General features: G+C 43.5%; 2 protein-coding genes across 2 annotated transcripts; both read left to right on the top strand.

Moving 5' to 3' along the window:
- Positions 1 to 8,509: 8,509 nt before the first annotated feature.
- Positions 8,510 to 11,302, top strand: LOC148685588 (uncharacterized). The gene is made up of 3 exons (XM_088669777.1): positions 8,510 to 8,528; positions 9,268 to 9,428; positions 10,772 to 11,302. Exons 1-3 carry the CDS (start codon positions 8,510 to 8,512, stop codon positions 11,300 to 11,302), a joined length of 711 nt encoding a protein of 236 aa, XP_088525903.1.
- Positions 11,303 to 11,823: 521 nt separating this feature from the next.
- On the top strand, positions 11,824 to 13,083 carry LOC148685587 (uncharacterized). The gene is made up of 2 exons (XM_088669775.1): positions 11,824 to 11,847; positions 12,487 to 13,083. Exons 1-2 carry the CDS (start codon positions 11,824 to 11,826, stop codon positions 13,081 to 13,083), a joined length of 621 nt encoding a protein of 206 aa, XP_088525901.1.
- Positions 13,084 to 16,055: the final 2,972 nt, after the last annotated feature.

Genomic DNA, 16,055 nt, shown 5'->3' with positions numbered 1-16,055 from the left:
AGCTCAGGCAAATGCAACCCAGGGACTATTCCACCCTTGAGCCTGTGCCCGCTTTTTCACCTTTGCCTCCTCCTTTCCTGAGCCTGCTCTCTGAGAATTCGGCTTGTGTTTTTCTCCTCTCTAAAGAAAGCACTGACAACCTAAAGAAAGCAGTTGCCAAATGCTGAGGGATAAGCACTCTGCACATGCCTGGGAGTAAACGATCTACCAGCTCCTGTTACATTCCCTTAGCTGAGAGGAAGGGTTTTTCTAGTGATAGCCTAGTACCGGTAGATGCCTCCCAGAACTCGTTGGAGGAAGAGTAAATGATGAGCACTGTCGAAAACGAGGACACAGATATCATTCAATGTGTCTGTGCTAATTTAAGGTAATATTAATCTGTATGTTTTAAAGTATGGTTGTGCTTCCCCCCTCAATTTTATTATTTTATCTCTTAGTAAATCACCGTGAGGTTTTTTGTTTTACAATCAAGCGTTGCATACATTTTATTAAATAAATAAATGGTCTAAAGGCAACTTTAAAAACAACTACTGTAATTTAAATAGAAATAGAATACTTCTCAACATACTTAGTTGACCTGCATGCCTGCTTAGTCTGCTGCCCAAATGCTGACTGTTGATGGGCATTTATTTTAAAACTGCAGCTAGACTATAAAGTCCATCAAAGAATGGTGTGTCTGCTATGTCTCTGTTCCAGCACTCTTTTGTATAATCAAATAACCACTATTCAGCATGCCTACACTTTCTGAAAAACAACCTATTCAGAATGGGCTTCAGAAACCACAAAGTTACTGTATAACAACCTGCACATGAACACACACACACACACATTAATTACAGATAGTTCCAAAGAGCACCCACATTGAAGGATGATTTCTGGTAAAATAACTTATGGTGAAAAGAATTGAATGCATGGAAGATATTTAAAGACCTTAGATGGTTATTTAAAGATTGCTCTTTCAAAATATAAATTGAGCTTTTGAAGGAAATGTGAAGACAAAACTACAGTTTTTCTGCTATCTGCGGGCATAAAACATTGTCCACAGTCAAAGTGGAAATATTTGAGTAATATAATAATTTTAATATTTGAAACTGAAATGAGATGAAGTAGGTGTCGCTCAGGAAGAGAGAGCTCAATATAAGTTGCAAAAGAAGTTTTTTGTTCTGTTTTATTTTTGGTTGATCATGATTTTTAATTATTATAAATCAACACAGATCCATTTAGTCAGAAATATGTCCCTCTCAATCCCTACCATTTCATTTACTTATGTACTGCTTTTGAAACGAACCTCACAAAGTGGTTTACATCAATATATCAAAACAATAAGCATCCATTAAAACTTCAATAAAACAGCAAAGGCAAACTGCAAGGGGGAAAAGCTCAATGATTTTAGGATTGTAGCTTTTAAAAGTGTAGTTTAGTGGGGGAGAAATTTTTCTCTATCCATTTTCTCCATGCAATGCAAAATTTTATAAATTTATTTCATGCCACCTCTTATTCAACTTTTATCTAAACCAAAAAGTCCCCAATGCTCCAACCTTTCCTCATTGTTCCATCCACTTGATCACTGTGGGTGCCCTTTTCTGAGTTATCTGAACTGGAGATCTCTGATAACGCACCACATGCTTTTATGCATAGGGTGGAATGGGGGCGAAACTAATCCCTTTCTCACTCCCCCACTCCAGTACTTATTGCTTTCTAAATTACTATTTCCTTTGCGTGGCAGTGGTGGGAGGAAGGTAGGTGAACGCTGGGTGTTTTGCAGAAGATCAGAAAGGATTGCTGACCTCTCCTCCCCGTGTTTATAAAGAACAGCAAAATAATTTCCCCCCCCTCTACATTGTACTGCTGAGATGAAGAATACTTGAATTAACCAGGAATGGATTTATGTGTGGAAAGCCAGTGAGCGCCCATTAATTCTGATTCTCAAAACAAATTCCTGGGCTCATAATTCTTGTATTATAAGTGCATGGCTTTTGTACTACGCTCTTTATTGCTGTATCCTTGGTTCAAGTTAAAGTGAGGGAAGCAAATCTCTTGCTGCATGATGCCTGTGACTTCCAAGCCCCTTACTGGGCAAATACTATGGTAGTTCTGAGTGGGCAACTTGGATGGGTTAAATTGTGTGGTATTTACACTTCTTCCCCAGCACCACAAATAGTTCTGAATATCTTCTCCCCACCCCTCCCCTCCCCTGCTATTTTAAAACCCAACAGCAGATGACTCTATTACAGTTGTCCTAACATCAGTCCCATGCAGTGATAGACCTACATTTTGGGGGCCCTGAAGATTGAGCTGTTCTGGGGGGCCCTTCACAATTAGCAATGAGTTCTGGGTAACCACTATTGTTGTCTTCAATGGGGTTGTTCCATGACAGATCACCACAATTTAAAAAATCAGATTTTGATTAGAATTTCTGTTCTGGGTTGTCACACGTGTCAAAGTCACTGGTGTGAATAAAGATGTTTAAGCTTGTGGACTAAATTCGCGTCTGGGGCCCCTGTGAGATTTGGCGCCTAGAATCTTAAGATTTATTGGTTTAATAGGAGATGCGCCTCTGATTCCAAGCTGCTCTGTGTATAACATAAGCAAAATGCCAGAATCTAGATGCTAGAACAGCTCTAGAGAGATAGATAAACGTAATACAATGCATAAAAACAAAATTACAAACACCCAAGTACAGACATTCCTTCACCATGGCCAGATTTAATGTGCTCCCCTCTGCCCTGTTGCAAGGCAGGTATGAGGGTAAAGCGTATGAGACACGTGTTTGCCCATGTGGCTCATCAGAAGTAGAAACAAATTTACATGTATTGTTATACTGTAGTTTCTACGAGGATTTACGTTTGACCTTTATTACTCCAGATGTACAAAACCTTAAGAACCAACCAGAACCCCAACATCTGAGAGCCTTGGTAGAAGATAAAGGCCCCAAAATTATGACCAATGTTGCCAAATTTTGTGTATCTGCTATTAGACGTAGGAAACAAGAGCTTCTCAATGGCAATTCGCAGGGGAATGCTAACACTTAATTTTATTTATGTTTTAACTTTAAAGCATCATTGTTGTTTTATTTGTATTGAAATTGTCCCCTGTATCTTTCTTTGTTATGCTCTGCTGACTCGTTGCATCAGTCGAATTGGTCTGTGACCGTTTAATAAATTTGATTTGACAATGCATAAAAGGCATGATTAGAACAACTCCCAATTGAGATCAAAAAGCTAAGATTGGAGGATAAAGCCTGCAATAAGAACAAGATACAAAGCTGAAAGTCGATCTAAATGTCTTCACCTGACACATACAAATAGATGGATAAATAAGAGTTTATTTGTATTGTTTTTCTTTTCTTTGTTGTGTTGTTGTGGTTATTTTGTTGTATTGTGTTATTTCTGTTTTTGTAAGTGCTCATATAAAACTAATTTTAAAAAATTGGGGGGGGGGCATCCGAGACACACATCTCCCCTGCTCACTGCCCGCTACGTCATGAACTGAGAACTTTATCGGATAAAGTAGACCGTCGTTCACGAAAGCATATGCCACAATATATTTGGTAGCCTTTGAGGCGTCAAAACACAGTTTGCGTGCAGTCTTAATTCAACACGTATTTCCGAGCAGAAACTTTACCTCCTGATGCGTGTGTTTCAGTAGCCAAGAAGTTTTAGTTGTCCTTAAAACAACCACCAGCGCACTGCTAATCTCAATTTGACATTGCTACTGTTCATATTAGGAAGTTTCTTTCTGGTACATTGTGCTTGGAAAGTTGCCATGTTACAATTTACGTGGCGAAACATTGTGATCTTCGAACCTTGGAGGAGGAAGGGACATAATGTATAAACGAACTAGTAATATGTTGAAACGCAGCTATGTATTTGAAACCTCAGCTTTGCTTGCTGGTTTTCCTTTCCTCGTCCTCCTATAAATAAACCCAATTCAATGTTCCGGGTTGCTATGTTCTTATGGCTTTGATTTACTGAATTTATACGCTGCCCTTCGGAGCCTAGATCGGCAGCACACACTTTAAAACCAAAAACAAAGCAAAAACATTCTAAAATCTTTCGAACGTTAAACAACAACAATTGCAAACATCTAAAAGCCATTTCGGTTAAAAAGAATCCTAAAAGAAATTACAGGAGGTTTGTTGGTTGGTTTTTTAAACTATTCTTCTACCCGCAGATCTCGGGGTTGTCAGGAATTCAGCAGCAGCCACCAAAAACCTGAGCAAACAGGAATATTTTCAAATTCCTAAGGAAACGCAAAAATGAGGAAGACGGGGCAGCTCACTAGAGAGGGCATTCCGCGACCGGGGAACCTCGTCTTGGTTGAGAAGTAAGGGTGGGGTGACTCTTTCGTATTGGTTGAGACATCAGCTAGTCTGTAGTTTCTTGGAATCAACAGCAGTTTAAAGCTGGAACCACTGCTTAAAACCAAGGGCTAAGGACGAAATCACAGACTAAATTAGGTCAAAGTCAATTGGTTATTACTGGCGGCCGAAGAGCCAATTGCCAAAGGGGTGGCGGGCTTGACTTAGTTTAGCAAAGCAACTGATTTTTTTGAAAGAGAGGGTGTCCCCGATCCTGGAGAGTAGTGACTAGTGGAATGCCACAGGGTTCTGTCTTGGGCCCAGTCTTATTCAACATCTTCATCAATTACTTGGATGATGGGAGGGGTGGCTAATACCCCAGAGGACAGGATCGCACTTCAAAATGACCTCAACAGATTAGACAACTAATCTGTTAAGAAGGACACTGAGGAGGAAGACTGCTGACAGACAGAAAACCAACAAGATAAGATAAGTGGCCAGTCATTCTATCAGCCCGCTGGAACTTTTAACAACTACTTACAACAACTTTAACAAAGCTTGGCACCTTTTAGCAAAGCTTGGCACCTTATAAAAGCCTTCCCCCTTCCCCTCCTTTTAGTACTTTCAAAAGATTTCTTAACCCCGGAGTGCAGGTTAACTACTCGAATGTAATGGGTAATGGCAAGACAGACCAAGATCGACTCCTTCCTCCAAACGACCCACACAAAAAAAACGAGGCGTCCACCTATACAGTGGTACCTCGGTTTATGAACACAATTGGTTCCAGAAGTCTGTTCATAAACCGAAGTGTTCATAAACCGAAGCAAACATTCCCATTAAAAATAATGGAAAGTGGATTAATCCGTTCCAGACGATGAAAAACACCCCCTAAAGCTTCAATTTAACATGAATTTCACTGTCTGCCAAGAGGTTTCCGAGGCCTATGGAGGCCTCCACGGAGGCATCGGAGCGTCCGCGACTGGGACGCAGCCACAGAAGCGCTCCGATGCCTTCACAGAGGCTAACTGCGTCTCTTTCAAAGCGGGTGGGGGGGTCCCTTTGGAAGCGCTTACCTCGCGCATAGAAAACAGCGGTGAGAGGCTTGGCTGAGCGGCGGTGGCGCTCGCAGCTCTCCTTCCCTCTCTACGTGGTGCCAGCCGGGCGACCTTTCTCCTCCTCAGAGCAGCCACCACCACCACCAGGCGCCAGGACTGGCTGGGGTGGCTCGCGGTGCGCCTGGCTTTGGTTGGAGTGGCGGCGGCGGCAGCAGCGGCGGCTTCTCTCAAGCCCGAGCCTCTCCACTCTGCAGGGGCGCAACAGTGTAGGCCCGGCCTCGCTTCTCTTGACCCCTCCGCGAGGCCGGGCCTTCACCGTTGCGCTCCTGCGACGTCTCTCCACCTTCGCCGTCGCGCTAATGTGAAGAGGCGACGCAGGAGCGCGACGGCGAAGGCCCGCTTCTCTTGAACCCTCCGCGAGGCTGGCTCAAGAGAAGCGGACCTTCGCCGTCGCGCTCCTGCGACACCTCTCCACATTAGCGCGACGGCGAAGGTGGAGAGATGTCGCAGGAGCGCGACGCTGAAGGCCCGCTTCTCTTGAGCCGGCCTCGCGGAGGGCTCAAGAGAAGCGGGCCTTCAGCGTCGCGCTCCTGCGACGTCTCTCCACCTTCGCCGTCGCGCTAATGTGGAGAGGCATCGCAGGAGCGCGACGGCGAAGGTCCGCTTCTCTTGAGCCGGCCTCGCGGAGGGCTCAAGAGAAGCGGGCCTTCAGCGTCGCGCTCCTGCGACGTCTCTCCACCTTCGCCGTCGCGCTAATGTGGAGAGGTGTCGCAGGAGCGCGACGGCGAAAGTCCGCTTCTCTTGAGCCGGCCTCGCGGAGGGCTCAAGAGAAGCGGGCCTTCAGCGTCGCGCTCCTGCGACGTCTCTCCACCTTCGCCGTCGCGCTAATGTGGAGAGGTGTCGCAGGAGCGCGACGGCGAAGGTCCGCTTCTCTTGAGCCAGCCTCGCGGAGGGCTCAAGAGAAGCGGGCCTTCGCCGTCGCGCTCCTGCGTCGCCTCTTCACATTAGCGCGACGGCGAAGGTGGAGAGACGTCGCAGGAGCGCAACGGTGAAGGCCCGGCCTCGCGGAGGGGTCAAGAGAAGCGAGGCCGGGCCTTCACCGTTGCGCCCCTGCAGAGTGGAGAGGCTCGGGCTTGAGAGAAGCCGCCGCTGCTACCGCCGCCGCCGCTCCAAGCACAACCAGGCGCACCTCGAGCCACCCCAGCCAGTCCTGGCGCCTGGTGGTGGTAGCGGCTGCTCTGAGGAGGAGAAAGGTCGCCCGGCTGGCACCACGTAGAGAGCGAAGGAGAGCTGCGAGCGCCACCGCCGCGCAGCCAAGCCTCTCACCGCTGTTTTCTATGCGCAAGGTAAGCGCTTCCAAAGGGACCCCCCACCCGCTTTGAAAGAGACGCGGCCGCAGCCGCAGGGCTCCTTTCCACACAGTTAGCCTCCGTGAAGGCATCGGAGCGCTTCTGTGGCTGCGTCCCAGTCGCGGACGCTCCGATGCCTCCGTGGAGGCCTCCATAGGCCTCGGAAACCTCGGGTTACTTACTTCCGGGTTTCGATGGTTCGTAAACCGAAAGTTCGTAACCCGAGGTGTTCGTAAACCGAGGTACCACTGTACAGTGAAAACTTCAAATCGTTTCACTCCACTTATTGACAACCACATTGAGGGGTTTTATGAGGAGGACACAGGCAAAGCGAAGTTTCCTTCTTGCGGTGGGTCCACCCTCCTCTGCAGCCCCAAAGGCTAACCCAGAGCCGCCTACCTTGCTGCCTAAGTCTGGCGAAACGGGGGTTAAGAGAGGCAGGGACCGCCTCTGGCCCAAGCCTAGACCAGTTTGAACTAATAATCATGACTCTTCATCGTATCTTTAAGAGCATCAACGGGTTAGACATGCAGATGGACAAGATCCTTAAAACACTCACAGCTCAATTACCTCTCCTGCCTGACCTGCCTAACATTCACCAGAGCCACTCCTTGCCAACTGAGATCTTAAAGGGTCCTCAGCCTCATCTAAACCAGGCAAAACAACCCAGCAACAGACCCTGCGGACACTCTTCATCAATTATGTCAGGAAACCAATCACTTCTCCTACTACCCAACAAAATATGCTTAACCATATGCCAAGGGAGCCCTGGACTAACCAGAAGACGGATTAACCAGAAAATGGCCACAGGACTCCTTTGTGCGCTCTTACGGATTACTCAATCACAAATAGACCTTACTTCTGTGACTCTTCTATGCCACACCTCCAGGTGCATGAAAATACTTCTATCTTTCCAGTCATCAAAAATTCCATCCTTACTCCTCGGATGGAACGGGCCCCTAGCCCAAAGGGGCATTTTCCCTACGAGAATTTTTAAAGACCTCAACATCAACATCAATCATAATCAGCCTCCTGATGTGAATCCTTGGCATTTAACCCACATCAACCCAACAAAAGCAATATTTACAGATATTTACTGTGACCCTTAAGTGGTCAATTGTTCAGCTTTTATTTTTTTATTGTAAAACTTTAAAATATAAAAAATTAAAAGTATGGGGGGGATTTATATGGATGATTAACCCTAGAAGGCGTCGGGAGAAGGGAAGATATTGCTATGCTGCAAATTTTGGTAATTTTCAGGCAACATTTGTATGGTTTTTGCAGTTTGATAATCCCCATTGGCAGTCTGGCTCTGAAACTGGACTTAAAGAGAAGAAATGAGAGCCAAAATCACTTGCATCAGTATCCACCATTTACACGGGATTTGCAGAGATTTGAAAGGCAGAGGAAATATGGCAACGTGAAAGTTGTGGGGATAGAAAGACAGAAAGAGAAATAGTTGAAGTGAGAAAGAAAAGAAGCACCAGCAACGTTTGAAGCAAACCTAGGAAACGGAAAGCTCACTTTCACCCAGAATGCAACCCCGTTGCAGTTACAAGCGATATAGATTGGTCAAGCAGCGTTTGAAAAGTGAACTTGAAAATCCCTCCTCCCCAAAAGCCGCATCCCCATTGGAGCGCTTCTATCAAAGGAAAACGGGCCGGCCAATTCGCAGCCAGGAGGGGCTACCATATAAAGGTGCCGAAATCCAGAATACCTGGAGCTGACCTTGAGGAGCAAGGGTATTATTTCTTGCAAGCGAAAAGCAGTTTTGTTGGAAGAGAGCGAGGCAGCGCTTTTGCAAGATGAAAACTACCAGCCGAGGTAAGAATAAAATATTGTTTAAAAGATTTTTAGTTCACTTGTCTTTTAAAAAATGCTCAAATGATTGATATAAACGACGGGTTTTTTCAATAAATGAAGGTTGTTTCTGTTTCTGGGTCAGGATCAGGATGTAGGGAAGGCTTTCAAAGACCCATTTGTGGTAGCCGGGGCGGGATTACACAGGCGCTCAAAATATGTCTTCGGTTCGAAACATTTCGCGAGATGGGTTTGCACATCTTTACTTAAGCTTGAAGCATTTACTGCATTTTACTGCATGAAGCATTTACATGCACACTTTCTGAATGTTAAATCCCTTTCACATAAACGGGATTAAATTTCCCAATAAACGTGGTTAGGATCAGTTGCTTGCGACAAAGGATGGCAGGCGTAGAAAGAAGAGTTAAATTCTTACGCTTTGGCTTGTTTTCATTCAAGCCTTGTTCCGAGCAACAGGAGGTTTATTTGAAGGCCACAAAGTGCGTGGATTTCAATGCCAGGTAAAAAAAGCCGCCCTGTAAAAAGCGAAGGCGGTTTTAAGAATTGCCACTCAAGCGTTTGAAACGGGTGGTCGTTTTACGCAGTGTAACCTCAGAGATCGCCCGATTGAGCGGGACTTACTCCCGAGGTCCAGTGCAGGGGTTGCAGCCCTGAGCTTCCCATGTCGGGAGGAAGATCTGGAAGCGTAGCTTCAGTTTCAGCCGAGCGCTTCCTTCAGATTTGCGTCTATGTCTTTTCCCAGGAGGAAGCTACCCCAAAGTCGGAGAAAGGAGAAAAAGGACTGTTTTTAACCCGTCTCACGTCGAGCTTCTAAAAAAGGAGTTTGAAGAAAACGCGTATCCCGGATATGAGACTAGGGAGGCGCTGGCAAGGCGCATCGGAATCGAAGAAGATCGTGTACACGTAAGAATCGGGATGGTGGGGGCTCCTAGAACTTCCCTAAACCGCATATACTGGAACAATTTAAAACGCTCAGAATAATCCTTGCGTAGTCGAAGGCCTCATCCTGTGCCTCCAAGCTTATCTCAAGAGCTAACTTCCTCTTTCTTGGCTTTTTTTTGAGGGGGGTGTATCGTGGATGTAAAGGCTTTTTGTAAAGGGTGGGTGGGTTGTCCTCCCTCTTTTTCAAATTTAGGAAGAAATTGTGCCCATACTTGTTCAGAAATCATGGTTCCTGATTAAGGCTTCATTTTCCTTCCCAGTAAATTTATGCACAGCACACATTCATTTGACACATTTGATACAGATTCTGGGTTTAAATCATTTTTTAAAAAATCTTCAGAGACCCAGCTTAGAAATCAAAATTCTGTAATGGATGTACATTAAATCTGGTTTTATAGGCTGCCTTTGCAGCCTGATCCAGTTAACACTAACTCCCAAGGTAATGTGCAGAGGACTGCAGCCATAAGCAGCTTACACTGGGGAGACTAAAATGAGTTAAGCTGCATTGCTTTTTCTGGCAAAAGTTGAGCAAGTCCTTAGTTCTCTCCCACATATATAAAGAATTCCCTGCCTAGTCTATTACCCCCAGGACACTTGGGAGACTGAGGCAAAAGACCCCAAACAGGGCACCACAATGGGTAGGTCCTCTGAGTGAGCCATTTAAAATTACTATTACTAAGTTTATTGAATTTTTAAAACAGTTGCCAGGCATAAAGTGTTGCCTTCCAGGACAAATGCACACAGAGATGTTAAGTCTTGTATGCAGCCATCCACTTGGCATTAACAAATGCTTGACCATTTCTTACAGATGAAGCTCACACCCACAGTTAATATACTTCAATAAAGCGAGTCTTGTTGAACTATACAATTGTGCAGCTTTTAAAGGTGGCTTTTTGTGATACTGCAGAACAAAATAAAGCCAAATAGCAGTATTTAGTCATTCCAATTTAGAAGCTTTATATTTAACAGTAATTGGAGATTATGAACATGGGATATATGAATGTGGAGGTGAAGATAGCAGAAAGATTGCTGCAGAGAACTAAAGAGAAACCCCAGAGGAATAAGCATAATTTATTAAATGCAATTCTGTTTGTTGGATCAAAAAGACATATTCATGGTAACAATGTCTTCTATATTCACTGAACATAATACCTATAGGCTCTTCACACAACACAAAACAAGTTAACGTAGGTTCTCCCACTATCATACACTAATCTTTGCTTGGTTGTTGTAGCTGAAAGTGAAATTATGACCTACCCATTTGGAAATAATGGGCATTTGGTTCTCTCCTTTCTTCTGTTCAGGTCTGGTTTCAAAACAGAAGAGCCAGAACAAAGGTGGCTGGTTCCAAAATAAAGATCCGGAACCGCTCTACAGCTCCTTATAGCCTCTGTGACAGAAGTCCATTAAGCAGCCTGGGCAACAACAGCCCAAGAAGCAGCCCGAGTACTCGGCAGCAAAATCACCAGCGAGACATCTTCTATTATCCCGAAAACTACGGCAGAGCAGGGTCCTGGCAGCCACCTTTCAGCAACACTCAACCAGGAGAGCACCTTTATGCCGCACAGCAGCAGAACTCCCAGGATTTGAACCTGGTTCATTACGAGCCAGCTGGTGGAACTGGGCTTTGTGAGACTTTCCAGGCAAGCAACTGCCCCGTTCCATATTATGGCGCAGAGATGGTGAGGCAGCCTCCACCATCGGCTGGGAACTTCTACTCTCCATCTAGCAGTAATGCCCCCTGGTCTGCAATGGGGAACAGTCATGAAATGGGGAATTATCCAGCTGCATATCCCATGCTGAATGCTGATGGAAGTGTTTTTGGGCCACAGTAAAAATCTGGGGTTGGGATATTGGGTAAAAGGTTTCTAAATGGTTCCAATTTTGCTTTTGTTTTTGTCGGGTTGATGTGGGTTAAATGTTTAGTTGGGGTTGGCGGTTATTTTATTTTGAGTTTAAGTATAAACTGTTCATTATTGCTATTATTATAAATATTTATTATTACTATTGGTTTCTTGGTTTGCTTGGTTTTGTTTTTTACCGTTTGATGCATTGTTGTGTTGTTAGCACAATGTATTTTTGTACTTTTTGCAGAAAACAATAAAGCATATATGTATATAGATATATATACGTGTCTATTTGTGCATGTGATTGTATGGGGCTGGATTTTTCTGAGCCCCACCCGCCTGCCATGCTACATAATGCACTCACTTTTTCAAAAGTTGCCTGAATACAGAAAGGGGTTGGGTCTGCCGGATCCCTTCTCTGCTTTTAAGTGCAGCTTCCAGGAAGGAAGAGTTTCCCAAACCAAAATCCACAGTAGATTGATGATGTGACTCAGATATTTAGCTAAAGCATGGAAATCAAAACGTTAAATGAGGTTGCTATTTGAGAGTATTGGGAATGCTTTACAAGATTCCAATCTGTTTATAAGGCTACACATTATCACTTCATCATTCAGTATTTCCTCCTGTACTTAATCTTAAACCAAGCTAATCCTTGCTGAGTTTCTGACAACCAGACAAGGGACCAATTCTGCTTATGCGGTTCAGGGTTTGCTTTCCATCTGGTTTCCAGGCAAATGGTTCTGAAACGGAGTTTTAATTCCACATGCTTATTTCTCTATATCCCACTTGAATAAAAGATTAGGGGGGGAGGAGGCCAGGTAAACCCTGCCATTGGAACATTTTTTTTGGGGGGACGAGGGACCTGGACCCCCAGAGTTTCCTCCTAGGACCCCTAGGACATTCACTGAACATAATACCTATAGGCTCTTCACACAACACAAAACAAGTTAACGTAGGTTCTCCCACTATCATACACTAATCTTTGCTTGGTATCTGAAGAAGTGTGCATGCACACGAAAGCTCATACCAAAATAAAAACTTAGTTGGTCTTTAAGGTGCTACTGAAGGAATTTTTTTATTAATCTTTGCTTGGTTGTTGTACCTGAAAGTGAAATTATGACCTACCCATTTGGAAATAATGGGCATTTGGTTCTCTCCTTTCTTCTGTTCAGGTCTGGTTTCAAAACAGAAGAGCCAGAACACCAAAGAGGATTGGTTCCAGGATACGGATTGGAAACCGTGCGACAGCTCCTTATAGCCACAGTGAGACAACCAGTCCAAGAAGCAGCCAAGACAGCAGCCCAGGAAGCAGCCAAAATATTCACACACAACAATATTACCAGCCCCACAACTTTCATTATGCTGAAAACCATAGAGGAGCAGGATTCTGGCAGCCACCTCTCAACAACACACAACCAGAAGAGCGCCTCTATTCGCCGCAACAGCAGACCTCCCTGGAATTGAACCAGCAAGTTGCGATTGGTGGAACTGGGCTTTGTCAGACATCTCAGGCAACCAACTATCCAGTTCCCTATTATGGTGCAGAGATGGTGAGGCAGCCTCCACCACCGGCTGCCAACTTCTGCATTGCATCAAACAGTTACACTCCTTGGTCTGCAATGGGGAATTATCCAGTTGCAAATCATGCACAAATGCTGGATGTTGATGGAAGTGTTCCGGACTCTCAGTTAATCTCTTTAAGTCAGGTTTCAGAACAAAGGAGCCAGACTGCCAAAGAGAATTGGTTTCAGGGCAATCATTTAGGATGAGAACCTGTAGCGTTAAAGTTATGCAACAACACAAACTGCCCAGGAGTCTTTCTTCATCCTATGCAAATGCTGCTTGAAAAATACCAAAAACAGACATCAAAGAAGTCATTTTCCAGATTAGCATCCCAACTCCTTCCTTGCTATCCTGTACATATTTTACAAGCTCCCTCTTTTAATGCATTTTAATGTATTACTTTAATGTTTTGAATAAAGTTTGCTCTTTTTAATAGCTTGTCTGGAGTCGTCATTTAACTTTCCATTTACTGAAGCATTCACTTCCCTGTGTGGAAGCATATAAACATGGGCTTAAATTTTCCATAGAAAAAAGTCAGTTGTGCTGTACATATGGTTCTAGAGATAAAAGCTCAGGTGTACTAATGACTGAATATTTCTGAGACACATTTTAATGCACCAATGACTTTCTGTCCCTTTTCTTTCCTTTTTAAGTTTGTTTCTGAGGCTAGAGTAGGTGGCAATAAATGTGGTGGAAAGTTGCTGTATTTTCTTTGTATACAAAAGTATATTTGTAGTTCCTGGTATAAGTAGATTTAGTAACACTTTCCTGTGTTAATAAGTTTGGTTTCCATTAATGAGTCTTCCATTTTTTAAATGGAGATGGGGATATAAGGTTTAATTGCTTTTTCTACCAGTAAGTTGCTCTCCAAAGCTTTAAAGACATACAAGTTTAACTTGTATGTGCTTTAGCCTGCAACATGGGTATTTATATCTATTAAAACTTTATGGGGGGGGATATTTTGAACACTTTAGGAGGGTGGCCTGTGAACTAGATTATGCCTAATACAGTTTGCTTTCTTTGCCGTTCAGCCTTGATTTAACAAGGTTTAATCATAATAAAATAAGTCAGTTAATTTTAGATTCTAAATTGGACCCTCTTAGGACAACTAATTTAGAAGTAAGTTCCACTAACTTACTAATACGCAACCAAACTGAGCAATTTCCACATCAATTGCAAGATCTAAAATAAAAATACAAAAAACAAAAGCAAAAGCAACAACAGCAGCCACATGCTCCCTTCCTGCCGCCCAGCAAAAAGCCTGAAAACAACTGAGCCCAAGAATATAAATCTATCCAAGCCTAAGACATCTCCAAATGGTTTTTTCAGGGTTTTTCAAAATAATGCTACATTATTGGCATATGGTTATGTTCCCTGTTCATTTGATTATATATTCAGATCAAAATGGTTCTGCTAATGGGTCAGTGGAAAGTGCGAACAGCAGTGGAGATAGAGGGCATCTCTGTTCAGTTCCTCTACATAAGTCTGCATGAGTCAAAATTTATTCCATTCACTGAGATATGGGCTTTAGGGTTGGAATATATTATAAATCCATGTCATAAAACCTCACTTGCCCAGTCCACTACATTTCTTAACACTACACTATGGAATTTAATAGGGCTGGGCACTAGATTTGGCAGATCAAACTGAATCTAGTGGATTTGTCCTAGTCCTACCCTGATATAGGACCAGATCTGGGTTGGTTGTGATCTAGGTTGGGATAGGGCTGAGCTGGGTCAACATCTTTGTGTGTGTGTGCAAGACCAGCCATGGAATTATTGTCACAAGATGTGATTATGGCTGTCAACCTAGATCGCTTTCTCAAGAGATTAGGCAAATTCATGAATGCTAAGACTATCAGTGGCTACTAATCGTTATGGATATATGCTATCAGAGGCATATCAATTGCTGGGAAAGAACAGGGGAAAGGCTACTCACCTGACCTGTGTCCTGGTTTTGGTATTGCATAGTGATATGGTTGGCTACTGTGTGACCTTATACACAGAAAAGTGGTTACATATGCAGAGATTAGATGTGATACGAGAGATCTATGAATAAAATAGCTACAAGTAGTTCTTTAGTTGCCAACTGACCAGATCCTCTTCCAGAATCATTTGCAGTTAAAGAAATAAAAACAAGCATTTAATGCATACAATTAAAAAACAAACAAACCATACCTTGCCTTCAGAAGATGCACTCAGTCTTTACTGATTCTGTATGTCCCTCATCCCATTAAAAAAAGAAAGAAGGTGCTTTCTCTCTTGGAGGTGAAGAGTACTCTATCCATTGTAAATAAGCTCATTAAATGCAAAAGTAGCCATGCTGGGCCATTAGAAAACAACAACTACTCCACAATCCACAATAGGGTAATGTGTTTGTTGAAACCAACAAGAATGCCACAAAAGTATGGCAAGCTCTCCAGAACTCTTCACCAGACAAGGTGTTTCACAAAGCAGGGGGTGAGGGAGATCAGGGTTTCTTTCTTATTTAAGCACAAGAAGATGTTGTAGTCATGAGATGCCATTCATTTGAGGCAGTAGAATCTACCACAAAAGTTAGTACCAATCTTTTCAATTCTGCAAAACCTAACAGAAGAGTCTTGTAGCACCTGAAAGATTAACAATTTTATTATGACACATACAATATAATTCACTTCATTGGATGCATAAAGTATTAGCCTGAGTTGCAGGGACATAATTGGTGAGGAGCTTGTAAAAAGAGATCAGAGGGAAACTAAATGCTGAAATATACAGTTGAGGATAATGACCTTTTTAACTGTAATGATTCACCAAAAACAGTAGATAACACAGACATTCTTGCACTGCTAAGCCAGTTTTTAGCACATCTAGTGTGATTTTAAAAAATGTAAACCCAACACCTATTGTATGGATTCCATCTGCAGATAATAGCACTGGTGCATTGTAATACAATGGTCTCATGATTTGAGGTCACTTCATTCAATAATGAACACCTTAAGGTCAGTGACAGAGCATCCTGAGAAGCTGAAATGTTCCCTCATTGGCTTTTCTATACTGCCATTTCAGATTTGTGCCCATTCATTCTTTTGCATAGACCGGCCGCTAGAAGGTCGCTGTTGGCAACCGATGGCATACATATATTACTTTGGAAGATGAGCAGGTGAATTAGCCTCTCAGGTTGTATTGACATCATTAGCTCC

This window comes from Zootoca vivipara, chromosome 5 (genome assembly GCF_965207765.1).
Source record: "Zootoca vivipara chromosome 5, rZooViv2.hap1.1, whole genome shotgun sequence".
NCBI lineage: Eukaryota > Metazoa > Chordata > Lepidosauria > Squamata > Lacertidae > Zootoca > Zootoca vivipara.
Note: the sequence above shows the minus strand (reverse complement) of the source record. Positions and strands in the feature narration are given on the sequence as shown.